This window comes from Octodon degus, unplaced genomic scaffold (assembly GCF_000260255.1).
Source record: "Octodon degus isolate 3935 unplaced genomic scaffold, OctDeg1.0 scaffold00061, whole genome shotgun sequence".
NCBI classification, from domain to species: Eukaryota; Metazoa; Chordata; class Mammalia; order Rodentia; family Octodontidae; genus Octodon; species Octodon degus.
The window spans coordinates 736,223-753,279 of record NW_004524637.1 but is presented as its reverse complement, the minus strand read 5'-3'; the positions used below and the strand labels follow the sequence as shown (position 1 = coordinate 753,279).

General features: G+C 45.3%; 1 protein-coding gene across 2 annotated transcripts in view; it reads left to right on the top strand.

The window, feature by feature from the left end:
• The window catches only part of Runx1 (runt related transcription factor 1), a 275,103-nt gene that overhangs the window by 170,213 nt on the left and 87,833 nt on the right, over positions 1 to 17,057 (top strand). For both annotated transcript variants that reach the window (XM_004634352.3, XM_004634349.3), the window contains exon 3: positions 13,297 to 13,550. In XM_004634352.3, coding sequence (XP_004634409.1) covers positions 13,297 to 13,550 — 254 coding nt within the window. The remainder of the gene's footprint in view (positions 1 to 13,296; positions 13,551 to 17,057) is intronic.

Genomic DNA, 17,057 nt, shown 5'->3' with positions numbered 1-17,057 from the left:
GTCTGTACTGCTCATCTTTAAGAATCCATCAGATTAACTTAATAAAAACTAGTTTTGTAGAAAAAGAAAGGAGCGAGAGATGCCTCTTTGTAACATTTCCTCTGGAGGCAGAGAAACCAAAGCATTGTTTTACAGTTTGAGTGGCTAGTGGCCACTCAGTGGGAAGTGGAAGCAAACAACGCTTGAGCAAACTCGGGCTCATCCCAGCTGAGGATGCGCTAGTGGTACTCATGACGCTTACTGGCCTTTCCAACTGGTTGTTGTTGCTGTTGCTGAGAATGAGTGTCCCCTGCCTCTGAGTCACCTAAATGATGCTGTAATTTAAAATAATTAAAAATCTGAACTTAGCTTTAGGACAATATGGAGAGCAAAAAGGAGTCAAGCAAGATGAACTTTTTAAGAGTCCTCACAGGTAGCAGGTTAAAAGCAGGGCTCACTGGAATACTAGTGGAACAGCAAAACTGCTCTTGGGGAGAACCACACTGAGTGGTTGCAATGGAACGCTGGCTGGCACAGGCAGCCACCAGCCAAGAGTGACGATCAAACACTGCCGTATGGCTGGCCAGGATGAGTGCTGCAGCATGTGCACACTCTAAGAGGTCTTAAAGATGACATACAAAAGAAGAAAAATGTAAAGTATCTCATTAGTAATTTATATATTTTGTAGTAAATTCTGTATTTACTACAAAATGTGTGTACTGTCATTTACAAATGATATTGTTTAGAACAGGTTAAGTTCAACAAAACAATAGTACAACTAATTTCATCCATCTCTTTTAAAAGTTAAAAGTGGGGGGAATGAAAATTGTGGCCACTAGAAAATTTAAAATTGTGTGTGGGTTATATCTCTACTAGATGGTATTATCTGCAATGTGAAAAAATGTTTTAAAAGCAACTTGTCAATGTTTACCACAGAAGTTTTGCTGACTATATTGCAGTGATTTGAACCACCTTCAAGGTGGCAGAAGTTAATGATCACAAGGGAGCACTCCCAAGATAAACTGCATGGGCTTGACACAGGCTAATGGCTGAGCCTTGCCTTGGTTTCCTCATTTGTATGTGGGGGGAGTGATCATGGTTAGAAGGTTAAATGTGACACAGAGTAGGAAGCAATCACTGGGAAGCCAGAGAAGAGACACACTGACAAAATAACCTCATCTGGTTTTCTGAGTCAGCTCAGGCTGCTGCAACAAAATCCCATAGAGCACGTGGTTTAAATGACAGGTGCTCCTTTCTGACAGTTCTGGAGGCTGGCAGTCTCTGAGCAGGAAAGCAGTGTGACTGGGCTCGGCTGAGACCCCTTTCCTGGCTTGCAGAAGATCAACTTCTTGTTATGTCCTCTGGTGGCACGGAGGAGGAGAGAGAGGAAAGGGGATCTCAAATCTGGCCTCTTCTAGGGCTCTAATTCCACCTTGAGGACTGCGCTTTCAACGTAATCTTAATTATGTCTCAAAGGCTTTACTAATACCATCGCATTGGAGATGCAGACTTTAACAAAAGCTATTGAGGTGGACATAATCAGTTTGTAACAATAGCTTTAAAAGTCCAGTCTTCAATAACTGCTATCAATTTACATTTTGCAAAGTTGTTTACAAAAACTTTTAGCATCATAGGGTGTTCACTTGTATGTGCTGGGCATGATTTTTGCTGGAAAAGGAGCCTTTGTCAACCTTGAGTCTGGGTCTTGGAGCAGCAGCTGCAAGAACATTCCTGGGGACTTGTTAGAAATAAAAAATTTCTAGCCCTTCCCCAGACTTGCTGAATCAGAATTTCCCTTCCTAGCTCACTCCCTCCTAACTCACCCAAGTATATATGTTTGTGTTGAGGTGGGAGTGGATTAGAAGACAGTTGGATAACTAAGAGTTGAGCTTGTAATGCCAGTACTCTAGGAGGCTGAGGCAAGAGGATTTTATATCTGAGCCCAGGTTTGGCAATTTAGTGACTATGAGACAGTCTCAAAAGAAGAAAAAAAAAATTAAAGGGGGCTGGGGGACTATAGCTAGGGATGTAGTTCAATGCAAAGTCCCTGGATTTTTTTTATAGTACTATAAAAAAAAGTGAGATTTTGAGGGAGACCAGTAAAAGACATTTGCTCCCCAATAAACCAGAACCAATCATGAAATAAATAAGAGTCAACAGGTGGAGGTCAAAATACCAACTCTGTCATCAACTGAACTTTTGGAGAACTTGACAGAGGTCTGCTAGGCTTCTGCCGTTGAGCCTCAAAAATAGACTCATTCAACAAAACACAGAAAGTGTTTCCCTAGAACAATAAGGAGGAGGAAGAACATGCACAGACTGTAGGTATTCCATTGCTGTCCAATCTGGCAGCTTAAAGAACACCAACTTACCAGCTCATAGTTGTGTAGGTCCAAAGTCCTCTGGCCTCCACTTGGCTTTGCTGCTTAGGACTGCACAAGGCCAAAAGTCAAGAGGTTGGCTAAACTGACCTCTAATCTCAAAGTTTTTAAGGAAAACCCCACGCCCAAATCCAGAATGCAGTCTCATGTCACTTCAGGCTCACAGTCCCTGTTTATCTGGCTATTTCCTTCTGAGGAGCTCACCCTTAGCATCTATGGACCATACCCCATTCTTGCACTTGCCCTCTCCATCTTCCAGTGACTGATTTCACTTCTGAGCCAGCTAGAAAAAAACTCCATAGTTTAGTCTCTTCTGATTAGATTGTGCTCACGGGGATCACATCCCAATTAACTAACTCAAGACCTACTGATTATTAAACTTACCTACATATTTAAACATCTCTCTTTTCTATGTATAAGAGCTCATCATACTTAACAGTCCAGGGATTAAGATGGGAAATCTTGCAGGTCCATTTTAGGATCCTTCCTAGTATACCTTGTTTCTGCTTCTAAAGTTACTACAGATAATTACTACTACTACTACTACTACTACTACTACTACTACTACTACTTCAGTAATTATTCATCTTTAGCAAAAGATGAATAAGAGAGTGGAAAGAAGCCAAGTTTTACACTGAGGAATCTTGTTGCACATAAAACCTGAAGCCAGTAAGAGTGGTTCTTACGAACCCCAACCACAGTCTAATAAAATAGATACAACACAGAGTTAGCTCAAGGGTTATTCAGGCAATGTAGAGGCCAGGATGAAGTACATGATTGATCCCATATCACGAGAAGGACATTAAACTGCAGCAAAGAGATCTGATACCTCCCTCCAAAATGAGCACAGAGATAGTGTCTCTGAATCTTTCAGAAGTGTCCTAAGGAGCTCACATCAAGTTCAGGATGCATTAAGGGACTGGGTGAATGGAACTGTGGTATGGGAGATTACTCTGGAAGCACAGTATGAAATCAGTCTGATCTCTGCAAGGAATCTGAGATGAGTTCAGAGAATATGAGAATGATGGCAGTAGAGATGGAAAGGGAGAGAAATTAAAAAAAAAATCCAAAAAGAAGACTTGGCAAGAGATTGAATGAAGTCGAAGACAGAGCCATGGACCAATTCTGGAAACTGGAAGAACTGACAGTCTTATGCATAAAACAACAGGAATAGCTGGTTTGACATGGGAGCTGATGACTTGGCTTTTAATGAAATCCACATGGAAAGTGTTAGTTTTTATAGGTCTTCTCTTTCCTCTGAAATACACACACATTCACCCACCTCAGCATTGTTTTCTTTCCTTCTGCCACTTCACCAGGTAGATACCTTCTCTTCTCCCAAAAGGCTCTGACTCCTCGGCCCTGCATCCTATTTGAGTTCCCATCCTCTGTTTTGTTTCTGCTGTTCCACTGAATCGGGCAAAGGCCATGGTCTCCCCGTAGCCAAACCCCATGTAGTTGTTTCAGCCCTCATCTTCATAGCTCCTCTCTGGCCTTTGAGACGTGGCTTCCCTCTGCAGACTCCCGCCTTCCTTTGGTGTCTAAGATCCTTTCTGTACTCTTTTTCCTTCTAACTCAGAGCCTGATTTTCCTCTCTGATCCTTGGAATGCCCTGTTAATGCCCTTTTCCTGCTGGACACATTCTTTGCTCAACCTGAAGGACTGTGGGCACTGTGGGAATGCTCCACCTGCTCACTTCACACATGGCCTCTCCTGGAATCTGCTATGGTTTTTCTATCCCCTTATTCCTATGTACTCCAAATGTATTCTAATTTTTATTAAATAAACACAATTATATCATATAAGCCTTAAAGGCAGCATTTCTATGATGGATAAATATTCAACCTTAATTAGCAACACTTCCATTTCTGCTCTGCATGTACAAGCTCAAACCTGATGTCTACAGCCAAATCCCACCTTTTTCAGAGCTTTTCTACTACTACAAGTAGTGGTAGAAATTGGGGGCACTCCACCTCATCTCTGACCTTCTCTTCTATATCCTTGGCTTTCACTTTAATACAGACCCTTAGGACTCCTTTTCTGACCAATATGAAGCTTTCCTGCCTCTTAGCTCTACCCCATCTGATTCTCCTGTTTCCCTTTGACAGATTTGTTTTTCTATAATGTGTGCTCATCATGCTATTTTTCCTGCTTCTGGGGCTTTGAGAGGACCCATTGCTCTGGACTGTGTTAAAGTTAGATTGCAAGATATTTTCTGTTAAAGTTCAAAATTCTTCATGTTGGTTAAGCTGCTGTGGTCCATCTATACGTCCATCCGATTTGTGAGCTGCCACTCCCTGCCTCCTCTAACCTGGTCTCAAACCTACTCTCCAAGTGCCATGGAACTGACATGCTAGTCTGTTTCATGAGCTCATGATGCTTCTCCTGCCTAGGGTGCCTTTCTCCACCCACTCCTCATCTGCCTTACCCCTTTCTCTGCGCACCACCTAAAAACTGACGCAAACTCCAGCTGTCAAACCATACCTCATCTCAATAGGAACAGAGTCTGCTGAGCCCCTAGGAAGAATGGAACCATTTTTGCCTTTGTTCCTTCCCTTCAGTACTCTGGCCCCTGCACCTGTATCTATCAAGCAGTTATGACATCTCTTAGTGGTTCTTTATTGGTCCCCTGTCACTATTGAACCTAATGTCATGCCTGGTACATAGGAACCACTAGGACAAAGCTGAAGAGAAGAATATCAGTTCCTTAATATTTGCCATTTGGAATGTGTGGAGGTGAGAAAAGACTAAAAGCCCATTTTGTATTTACTATAAATATTAAAACTTCTCATCTAGATGGACCTTGACCTGCTCAAGTTCTCAGGATGGCCAGAAATTATTTCAGGATGTGACTCCTAAATATTTGAGATTTGCTTAGTGAAGAATTTCAGATTTTTCTTCATAAAGATGATACAGGAAAAAAAAGATTGTATAAGAGGATAAAAGTGAAAGATGAGATCTCAGTTAAGTTTTCCCAATTTTATGAAGGATACCCATACAGTCACATTACTGTGCTCAAAATTAACTATAATTTACCATGTGTGTGCACTCATCTGTAGATATGTGTGTGTGTGCACACGCATGTGCAAGTGCAGAGACCAAAACTGAAGTGTCCCGACACAAGCTTCCCAAACTTCCCAGCGGAAGTTCTTCATCTGTGAAATGGGAGTGGGGAGTGGTGGCGCAGGCATCATATCTGGTGAGCTCTGTAGACACCGTGTGGCACATGCCAGTGTTCAGGGGGAGTGACTGAAAAGAACGCTTCAATGAGCCAGCCCAGTTTGGCTTTCATTATTGTGCCCACCACAATCTCTCCTTCCTTCCAGTTCAGATCTAACCTTCACAGCTCTGTGGATGTATTCTTGTCAATTCCAACAGGTGCCACCTCACTGCTCAGGGGTCACGCCCCCCCCCCCCCGAGTTTGACCAGCTCTGCCATGTTCTCAAGGATAAGGCTGCTCAAAAAACTACGGAAGTTTGAATACCGTAGCAGTATGCATACCTTTCAGTTTTTTGTTTTTGTTTTGTTTTGTTTTGTTTGGCGGAACCAGGGATTGAACTCAGGCCTTTACACTTGCCAGGGAAGCACTTATTCCACTGAGCCATCTCCCTGGCCCCTGCATACCTTTCAGAAACTCACTCACTTTCCCTTTTGTTTTTAGGTTTTAAAAAAAATATTGGCTTTTATTGCAGAATTGTTGAAGTATTAGGTGTGAACACGAACCCTTGCTTTCCCACTCCGCTACTCCAGTTTCTCAGATTCAGACATGGAAAAGCTTTGCAGTGTCCCAAAGGAATTTTCAGGATAGCGGGTTCTGTTGAATCTCTTTAGTATGAACTCAGCTGTCTGATCCATCTTATGGCTGTGGATGCTCCCATCTTCCTCTCATGCCTATAAAACTAAGCCTACCTAACTTTAAGGTCCATTTGTTATTTCTTACCTTATCATTCATGATCAGTGCAAATGATTCTGTCCCTCCCTGTCCTTTTTTTTAAACAAATCTTTATGGAGTCATTTTATAAACTTATAAACCATGATCTTTTAAAGTTTTTTTAAGGATGCTCCTTCTAGACTATACATATTTAAATGCTTTAATCTTTCATTATAGGGCAGTCCTTCAGAAGCCCATATTAGTTTATTTGCTCTTTTTGCTTTGGCAAAAACATAAGAGTAAAGAGCTGCTAATCTTGTTCTCCTGCCTATTTAAACAGCGTCTGGAAATCTGAAATGATTACATCCTTTCTTATTTTTAATGTTTTTAAAAGGCCCTCTTGCCAAGATTGTGGAGTAAAGCTCAAAGCTTAGGTTTGTACCATCCGAAAAGCTCAAATCTCAAGGCTTTGCAAAACAGCATGTTTTCCTTGTTTCTCACAGAGGGCTAGTTATTATCAATATGCAAGGATGGTAGGGTCATTTCAAATTGACATTACCTGTGAATATTCAAAGGCAAGAGAACAGCTTCATAGAACTTTGCTTAATTGGCTTACCTGTAGCTAGCTGTACATGCAGCGGTATGCAGTAAGGGTTTCCTATTTAGGAATCACCATACAACAATTATTTCTAATAATAATTGATATAAGATGTTGTTTTAAGACTGAGTAGTTTCAGTATAAGGAACCTGCTTTCCTAGAAAAGGGAAGGATAATAAACAAGAGGAAAATATTTCTAAAACATCTAATCATTGTGAATAAATCAGCATAATGTTTAACAACTACCTGGTTTCTTTTAGAAGATACATTCCAAATGGTTTACCTTCATTGCTTTAAATAATATTCATATTTTAACTTATTGTATTTATTCCCTGCTGTGTTATAGATTTTAAAATGCCTTTGCATTTAAGTTGGGGTTCCAATTTCAATTTGAATTCATTGAATTTGATTCATTCCTATAAATCCTGAATGTATTCTGATTTTCATTAAATAAACACAATTACATCACATATAAAGGTTAAAGATAGTGTTTCTGTGATGGATAAAGATTCAACATTAACTAGAAGTGGAAAACACAGAAGACATAAAATCATATCCTTTTGTACAGTGCATTTTTACCTCATAATTTATTTTATTTTGTGCGAATTATGCTGAAATTAATGACATAAAAAATATCCAGTACTAAAATGTCTGATAAGTAATGATCTGCAGAGGAAAAAGAGAGTTTCATGGAAATTCAGTTTTTAAACTTGAATTTATTGTAATTAGGATGAAAGTTAACTATCAGTAAAATTGGTGCTTGCTGTCGATCGTTCATAATATTATTTTTATTTTCCTACTTTCTATTACTTCAGAATACATACATGGAATATATTCTTCTAGAGATGCTAACAGTAAACTAGATAACAATTTTTTTATAAAACATGCACGTTCATATATGTATGTATATGATTTCCTATCTATGTATCACTATACATAACTTATGACATAATTTTACCACATTAAAGCTTTTTTGCTGATTCAAATATATTTAAAAGTAGTTCTTCATATTGTAGGTGTCATAACATATAAAGTAGCCCAATGAAACATTAAATGATACCTTTAGTTCATGGCGTTTACCACTTGCACCCTCTGCTATTATTAAATGACTCCACATGACTCTAAAAAAAAAATAAAGCTTGGCTTCTATCTGTTATAACTCAGTTTATTACCTTTATTATTGCAGTGGTAATGCATAATTTTTATGAGGGCAAAATGTTTACTAAGCATCCCTAAATTTTAAAAAGATTAACTTGAAAATATTGTTTGCTGCTTGGGAGGTGCACAACTGATTTATGAAGTTTAAGTGGAAATAATTACAAATTAACCATCACCTCAAGGAAATGCTCACAGAGAGGAAGGGCACAGGGCAGGAACCAAGAAGCCCCATCCCCCTATTACATTTCTAATGTGAAAAAAGCCCAAAGCCACTTCAGAGAAAAAGTTTAATTAAATTCCAGCGTTCCAAAATGGACAGTGTAGGAAACACTATTCATCAGAATTTTTCTCCATCCCTATAACAGTACCAACTACTGAATGTGTCCAGAGCCAATAATAAGATACATTATTTTTTAAAAAAAACTTAGAAACAATTCTTTCACAAATCCATTTTTGGATATCTTATTTGGAAATATCACATTGCCCACAAGAGAAGGGTAATTTTGATTTAAGAGAATTGTTGAGATTCTAATCCCATCTTTAAGAGTATTCTATCTTGGAGCAAATTTTAAGAGAGGAAAATGCAAGCCCTTTAGATATTTGCTGGGATCACCTATAGGAAATTACCTTAAATTGTAGGGAGAAAAGATAAACGAATTGTTAATTGTTCTACAGTCAAACCGTTGTCTTACAGCTAACCAACTACTACCTGTTAAATAAACTCCCTGAGGAAACTTACATTTCAGTTATGTGTGTTTCCAAATTTCCCTCTTGGAACAAATTTGGAGAAACCTGTCAAAAAGCATCCTCTCAAACTAGCTCTGTCGCATTTTTAAAATTTAGTATAATGTAAATATTAGCATGATTCTGGGTGACCCTGGAAGTGGCGGTGGAAATGTTCCCTTTCTCCGTCAGGCAAAGAAGGGAAATTCTATATTGCCGCTGAAATGAACGCGCTGCATGGAAAGAAATTCCTCATTTCCTAGCCGGTGTGCCTGAACTTCATAAACTCGGCAAAAGCCCGTCTGACTCAAGGGTTCCTGGTACCCCTCAGTAGAACCCCACACTGCCCGCTATCCACTCATTTTAGTTCCTCTGTAAGGCGGCAATGGTTTGATTTCTTTCTGCTTTTCAAGTGCGCACCGTGCCGCACCGTCCCATCCCGCGAAGGTCCAGGGAAGTGCAACCGACCGGCCGATCTAGATGTTTTATTTGCTATTATCGTCGTAGTCGTCGGGCTTCGCGCTCGGAATTCATCATTTGAAACTCAGCTAAGTAGCGCCCGTGGTGCCGCCCTTGAAAACTAAACTTGGTGCGCCTGTTGCCTCAACCATAACTTTGCTTTCCTCGGACTTGGCCTCCTTCCCGAAGATTCCGCGGAGGTCGCGACACTTCACAGCCTTTCTCAGGGCTTTGGGTTTTAAGCAAACGACCCGAGCTTCTGAACAGTGCCCTGGACTTTTCCAAGGGGCAGATTACCTGGGCTCTTTACCCCTGTCAGAGCCCACTTTTGTCCTTGCCGCACTATCTTGCTCCATCCCTGTATCCCCGAAGATGTTTAGCATTTGGCGGTGGCTCCAGGAGCCTTTGGTCCGCTTTTAGGGAACTCATTTGGCCTCTTGAGAAAAGGGCCCAGTGACCCTGGAAGTTGCCACTACAGGAAGGGAAATGCGTCCAAGCCCGACACCGAGGAACAGTGGCCCCAGCGGGAAGCAGCGTTTGGGGAGACGAAAACAATGTAACCATTGGCATCCCTCCTCAGGGAGGTGTTAGACAGTGGATGCTTCCTCATAGCTCAAGTTGGGCTACCTCGAAAATTATTTTTAAAAACAGTACCGAGACCCCAGACCCAGCAGAAGAAAAACAAATGCAGTTCGGCAGGATGGTGTCGCGGGCTCTCTAACGCCAAAGGAGACAGGGTGTGAGTCCCCCTCGGGGAGAAGCGCGGAAGGCTGTGTGCTGGGAGCTAGGGCCACGGGGACTTGCAGGTTGCGCCTCTGCCCGAGCGCGCAGGGAACCTGGAGCACCCACGGTGCGTGCGGCCCAGCCCCCGGCCAGGGAAAGGTGCTCAGGGCGAGGCATTTCGGGCAGTCCCGGACTCGTGTTCCCCGGCCCTAAGATTCCCAGATGCCACGGCCGCACACAGTGGCTCTGGCGGTCGCCCCCTGCCTCGTCTCCCTTAAGTCAAATTCTCGCTAGAGTTCCCCAGGACCGCGAGGTGGGACTCGGAGCTTCGCGCCCTCGGAGCGTTCGGGGCTCGCAGAGCTGCTACCGGCCCAGGGACGTCGAGCGAGGGCCACTGCTGCCCCCTGGCGTCCGCCCCGAGCCCGCGGCTCCCTTCAAGGCCTCCCCACCCACCGCCCTACGCAGCCCGCCGGCCTCCCGGGGCCTGGGGCGGGGAAGCGGCCAGACGCCTGGCCCGCCGCAGCCCCGCTTCCCCAGCCTTCGGGCAGCACCTCGACCACCGCGCGTCCGCCTTGGGAGGGAAGGGGCGCGCTGCGCACTGCAGCAGTGCAGCTGCGGGTCGTGGTAGTGCCAGAGTAGCTGCGAGGCGCGGGAGGAAGGGCCTCGCGGCGCGGGGTGCGCAGGGGCCGGGGAAACCTTTAAACTTCGCGAAAACGCTCGCGGCGCCGCGTGCCGCACACGGAAAGTTCCCTGCTGCCCGCAGCGCCACCGTGGGGGAAGCGCCTGGGCCGCTCGAGTGGAACTGGGCATCGCCCGGGCGCTCGAGTGCTTGAGGGAGGGCTCGGTACGGAGCTCCGGCTCCCGCTCCGGCTCGGGCTTTCTCCGGGTGGGGCGCGAGCCCAGCGGAGCCTTTCAACTTTCTTCCCCGCCTCCGGCCCTTCCGGGCCTTCCCTGACTAGGAAGTCCCTCTCCGGCCGTTGCGCCCGCTGCGTAATCAAGTCGCAGCCCCGACGCGGCGAAAAACACTAATAAGTGAAAATAGACCGACGGAGTGCTGCACACACATCAAGTTGGGGGGCAGTTTCGTCTCATTCAGTGAGTCAGCGTCACTACGCTGCGGCGAGCGGCCAGGCCTGGGGTGCGCAGAGCCGCTCCCCAGCAGGGCCCGGCCCCCCGGCCTCGGTGCGGCTCAATCCCGCCGCCCGGGAAGCGGTCGCCCGGATCGGAAGACGGTGGCGCCCGGGCCGCGGACAGTTGGAGGCTCCGGGCCACGTCCGCCGAACCCTCGCAGCAGCAGCTGCGTCTGCGGGCCTCCCGGGAGCCTCCTTCCGGCTGCTCTCCGGGCCCGGGAGCAGCTCTCCAGCTAGGTCGTCCCCAGGCAGGCCGGCCTGGCCTCCCCGCCTGCTCCTCCTCCTCCTGGGGCTGCGCGCCTCAGCCGCCCGGGGCGCCGCGGCGCACTCGCGTGCGTTACTGGCGGGCTGGGGTGCGCACCCAGGCGAGGCCTCCGACAAGCGAGTGAGCTTGTGCGTGTCTCCGCGTGGCCGCTCTGGAGCGCGGGGTGCGCGGGGGTGGCTCGGCCACCGAGGACCCCTCGCCCGGCTGCGTACAGTAGCGCGCCGCACCGGGGGCGCGCGGGCCAATTCCAGGAGCTGGCGGCAGCGAGCCGCGCCCCGGTTGATACCGGAAAGGCCTGTGATTGGCCGACGGCCGCCCCTATGCAAAAGAGCTGAGGCAATGGAATTCCTGGGGCCGGGCTTACAGTAAAAGCACGTTCATTTCCAGGCACTCTCATTCATAGAGCCAGCGGGCGCGGGCGGGACGGGCGCCCCGCGGCCGGACCCAGCCAGGGCAACACACAGCCCAGCCCTGCGCCGGCAGGCACCTCTATCCGGGGCTCCTGGGGACGCCACCAGAAAGTCAACCTTTGCTGGTCCACCTAGGCCTGAGTTGGAGATTTCTTTTTATTTTTTCTTTCTTACTTTTGAATGAACTGGCTTCTTGGCTGAGTATTTCAACTTCTTTCTTGGCTGTGAACTTTGTTTTCCTGTTTGTTTGTGCGTGTGTGTGTGTGTGTGTGTTTTCTTTTGACAACTGCGAGAGAAAGCGCGCCGTGGTTCGAGGCCAGCCGTGAAGTTGCGTGTGCGTGGGGAGTGCGCGCGCGCGCGCGTACCTCGAACCCCGGGGTCTCTTTGGACCTGAGCGGCCCAGTCTCCTTTCTGGCCGCTCCACCTGCTGCGGTGCCACCGTGCTCCAGGGGATCGGTGCGAAGGAGCAGCTAGGCCGCCGGTGCTGGGCGACGTGGGAGGAAGATCACGCTTCTGCCCAAGTCGGGACTGACTCACTGAGCCGATGTAGACTGTGCCTAGCTTCGGAAGAGTGCGTGTCTGCGGGTGTCACTCGCTTCAGCTCAACTCCCACCAAACCACAGGATCAGCCACAAACTTAACCAACATCCCCCAACACGAGTTCTCAGCTGTGGAGACCTGTACCTTAGTATCATCGACTTAGACTTTTCTCTTTTTTAAAGATTAGCCAGAGATCTTTGAAAAGCTGAATTTCTTTTGCACTGAGCATTTTGCCAGAATTTACTAAAGGAACATGACAAGTCATTCTAGCCCATCCCTCTTCCAACTACTGAAGCTGATTTTCAAGGCTACTTAAAAAAAATATCCGCAGCGAACATTAATGGATTTCTGTTGTGTTTAAATTCTCTACAGATTGTATTGTAAATATTTTATGAAGTAGAGTGTATGTATATATTTATATATACGTGCACATACATTAGTAGCACAACCTTTGGAAGTTGCGGCTCTTGCTTTTGAGAACCGGAGCCAGTTTTCCACGATAAAAGGGGCGCCGTGTATGGAAGACATTCCTGAATTTTTCATTCTGTTGGGACTTTAGACAAAACTCACCTGCAGCAATAATAATAGTAACTGGCAGGCGATTAACTACTGGAACTTCCAAATCATGTATTTGCTGGTTGTTTTGCTCTCTGCATAAATAATTTTAGGAAATAGACGGGAATTTTGTCTCCGGGAACTTTTGTAATAGCCACAGACTGAACTTAAACTCCCAAACCAAGACCCAAGAAAGCAGTCTCCTTTTGGCGTTTGACTTTGGATTCTGGTCGCCCACTTCTTAATGCACTAAGCAGTTGGCTGGTAGGAGCCCTGCCGGGGTCTGAAGCCTATCGGCCTCGCTAGAACTTTCCCCGTCCTGGACTGTTAGGAACTTAGTCTCCTGCCCTCCCCCAACCCTCCCGCTGTAATAAAGGCCCTTGAACTTGTATGTTGGTTTCCCGGGAGCCGTTTGCTGAAGATCCCTGCCCCTGTCGCCGTCTGGTAGGAGCTGTTTGCAGGGTCCTTACTCAATCGGCTTGTTGTGATGCGTATCCCCGTAGATGCCAGCACGAGCCGCCGCTTCACGCCGCCTTCCACCGCGCTAAGCCCGGGCAAGATGAGCGAGGCGCTGCCGCTGGGCGCCCCGGACGCTGGCGCCGCCCTGGCCGGGAAGCTGAGAAGCGGCGACCGCAGCATGGTGGAGGTGCTGGCCGACCACCCCGGCGAGCTGGTGCGCACCGACAGCCCCAACTTCCTCTGCTCTGTGCTACCCACGCACTGGCGCTGCAACAAGACCCTGCCCATCGCTTTCAAGGTACTGGGCTGGGAACGGCTGGGTGGTGGGAGGACTAGCAGAAGCTCGCGGATAGCTGGGGTGCTCCGGGAGACCAGCGGCCGGGCTGGCTGCGCTGGCTCTGGCCCTGCGTCACCCCTGGTCCTGCGCCCTGTGCTTGGGATGTGGGGAGGTTGCGTTGCCGTGGCGACCCTCGGGCGGAACCAGCTTCAGCCTGCCGGCAAAAATCACGCAGGGCTCATCAGGATTCTCCCCCAAGATAGCCACTCAAGGCTACCCAGGACCTCCTTTTCCTTTGATACGAAGTATCAGTACCTGTCCTTACCTTTGGTTTTAAAAAAAAGTAAGCGAAGTTCTGTCTAGTAGGGAGCACATCCTTCTCTTCTTCACGGCTCTCCACCCCTTCTAGATTACCATTTAAACCAACATTTCCCTCTCATATCCGGAAATGAAACACAGATACTTCCACACCTACCTTCCGGTCATTAAAAAGAAAAGAAAACAACATTGGAAATTGTCTGGGATTTTCCCCCTTTCTTAACTGCCCTGTAGAAATTGGTGTGTCCAAAGTCCGCTGCGGCAGGCAGGCGTAGTTAAATTTGCAAAAGTTTTCTGAGTTTTGCGAGCCCCTAGTTTGCTCCAGCCAAAACTCGCAAGGAGTAACTCTTATTTCTTCTGGAATCCTTCTGGACTTTATCTCTGGCTCACCTTGATTAAGCCCGTGACAGCAAAGGGTGAGAAAATGTCTCCTAAGAACCAGAAAGTCCAAACCTCCAGTTTTGCTGTTAGAGGAGGGGCTGCGGGGACCCTGACACCAGCTGAACAGCCTGGGTCTGCGGTCCCCGCAACTTGCTCTAGCTTTGAGCTGTCTAAAAACCTTGGCCTTCAAGAAAGATATATAAACAACCTCCAGAGTCTTTAAACAACCACCCCACGACCCTGGCAACAAACAGTAGTAGGAATTTAATTTCTGCAGTGGGGATTCTGTTGTCTTTGGTGGGATTTTTGTTGTTGTTTTGGCTTAAGTGTGGCTCTTTAGTATAACCACAGTGGTCATTTCCTGTTCATTTAAAAAGCTAATGAAGATTGGGGCTGTGAACTGTAAAAATAGGTTACTCTTTTTTTAAAAAGTTAAATAATTGTCCCTTTTACAGGAAAATTAATTTAAGATTTTCATAGGCCTTAGCCAGATCTTGATGTAATTACAATTAACAATGTTCATTTAAAAAAAAAAAGTGCTATTGGAGTCCTTTAAAATTTATCACTTTTCATACTTAAATTATTATTTTTAAAATCACAGAAACATGATTTGTATGGCCTTCCATACAATTTCTTCCTTTTCACCCAGCTGTCTGATAGCATTTTGTAAACCGGCAGTGGAAATGAGGATGGAGGGCGCAGCTACTTGATTCTTCCTTCCTTTCTTTTATTTATTTAGGTTTGGGTTTGGGAGTCCATTTGGATTTTAAATGATTCTAATCCTTTTATGTAAACAGACTCAGCGGGTGGTTCTTCTCCTCTGCTCACTCTCTGTACCAGAGGGGAGACCTGGGGCCGGGGCCGGGGCTGGAGCTGGAGCCGGGTTGGGTCACTGTCAGATAAGGGCACGGAGCAGACAGGCTGATAACCAACCCAAGGGCCTTTTAAGCCAAGTGCCCCTGTGCCCCAATCATGCTATGGGATTTGTGGCTTGCTTTGGGGTAGAATCAGAATCTCTCCTGAGCTCTGTCCTCCTAGGGAACCCACACCCCAGTACATCAAGACAATAAATGATTAATGAAAAAAATATTCAAGAGTTGGAGCCATGCAAAATCTTGAGCTACTGTATGAAAATGCTATTTTCTTCTAAAAGGTTGAAAAATTATACAGATTGCTTTTAGGGGCCACCAGGGAATTCTTTTTTAGCAGAAATCATCATAACCATGGAGGTTTCCTTTTAAAGTGACTGGGATAATTTACTGTAACAAAAATCTCAATGTGTGACTGGATGATAGCCTACAGCCTATTATGAGGTCAAGGGGTAGAGCTCTTGGAAAAAGTTCAGGTGTGTCTCTTGAGAACATCTTGGGGAAAGAAAAGATCAGCAGAGAAATCAGACCACTTGATTACTGTCTCTTACTACCCCAGTCCCCGAGAAGAGAGGCCACTTCTTCAGGGAGATTTGTCCACCACATTGCTGAAAAAGTAGGCAGAATTTTTAGTGTGGAACCCATTGTAAAGGTGGGAAATGAAAGGAAGCTTAACTTCACAATCTGCCTATGTCATGGCTCGCTTTACTGTGGGTTTCTGGTCCCACTTTGTACCTAACCCTGCACTACAACCCTAAGCAGCTTCTGTAAAAATTATTCCTTTAAAATTTAGATTTTAAGCGAGTCTCAGTCTCTTGAAAAAGTTAATCCTCAGAGAATGATATTCCCCATGAAAATGTGAAACAGTTATAAAATCTGATGATACTGAGGAAAAGAGCATTTAAGTAGCTCTTAAGAAGTCCTCTGAAATTCTCCGTATAATTCCTCTGCTTTCATCTTCAAAACTAAGGAGATATTCAAAATTATGAATTTTCTTCAAAATAAATTAAAATGATCATAATTGTTCCTCCTGGACCACATCCTGTTCTCCTCCCCTTTCCCTCCCATGGAAGCCCTTTATTTTAGCACAGGAGAAGGTATATATTTTTACTACCAAGAAAAATCCTAAGCTTGCTACGTGCTACCCAGTATTTACAGAAGCAGCCTACGAAGCTGTTTGGATGACTTAGAGATTTTGTAATACTATAATATTACAGTTTGTTTAGGCCCTGGTACACCAGAGTCCAAAGACATAAACATGCCTTCAGCAAAGAAATTCAGAGATCTCGGATGCTGACTGTAATATGCTTTTCATGAAAAAAATAATAAGTAATGTTTCTGGCGGCAAGATCATGGTCCCCAGCTATGCATTAAATGTCATCTTGGCTGAATTCTATGTTCCACTCCACAGCCTTCCTTGAAATATTGGAAGATTAAGGGATTCAAAGTAAATGAATTGTAACTGTAATTTCAACCTAATTAGGATTGGTTGGAAAAGCCTGTTTGAATTGTGAACAGGCTAGCCAAGAACTGTATTGGGACAACTGTACAGTATAGAGGACAGTTGCTATTTTGTCCAACTTCCTGATAACTTTAAAAACAGAGAAGTAAAACAAAATATGAGATATCTTTGGCCAGCAAGTCCCTTCTTGTCTGTTTGGTCTGTGTTAAAATGTAAACGTTTGTGTTCCATTACCTATTGTTTATAGCTTTTCATTCCAGTTGCTTTTCTCTGTTTGAAGAGAGACATTTTTTCATTCTTTTCATATTGCCTATCACCACCAAATTCCTATCAAATTTGCAGATACATTAGTTTAAATGTTTTAATCTAGCCTGAGTATGCTTGTGAATTTGATAATATATTCATGAAATTTTCTTGGGTTTAATTTTGCTTCTGCTCCCCCCCACATACTTTATAGATAAATAAAAGGCTATGACAGTGATAGTTGAGCACCCAAAT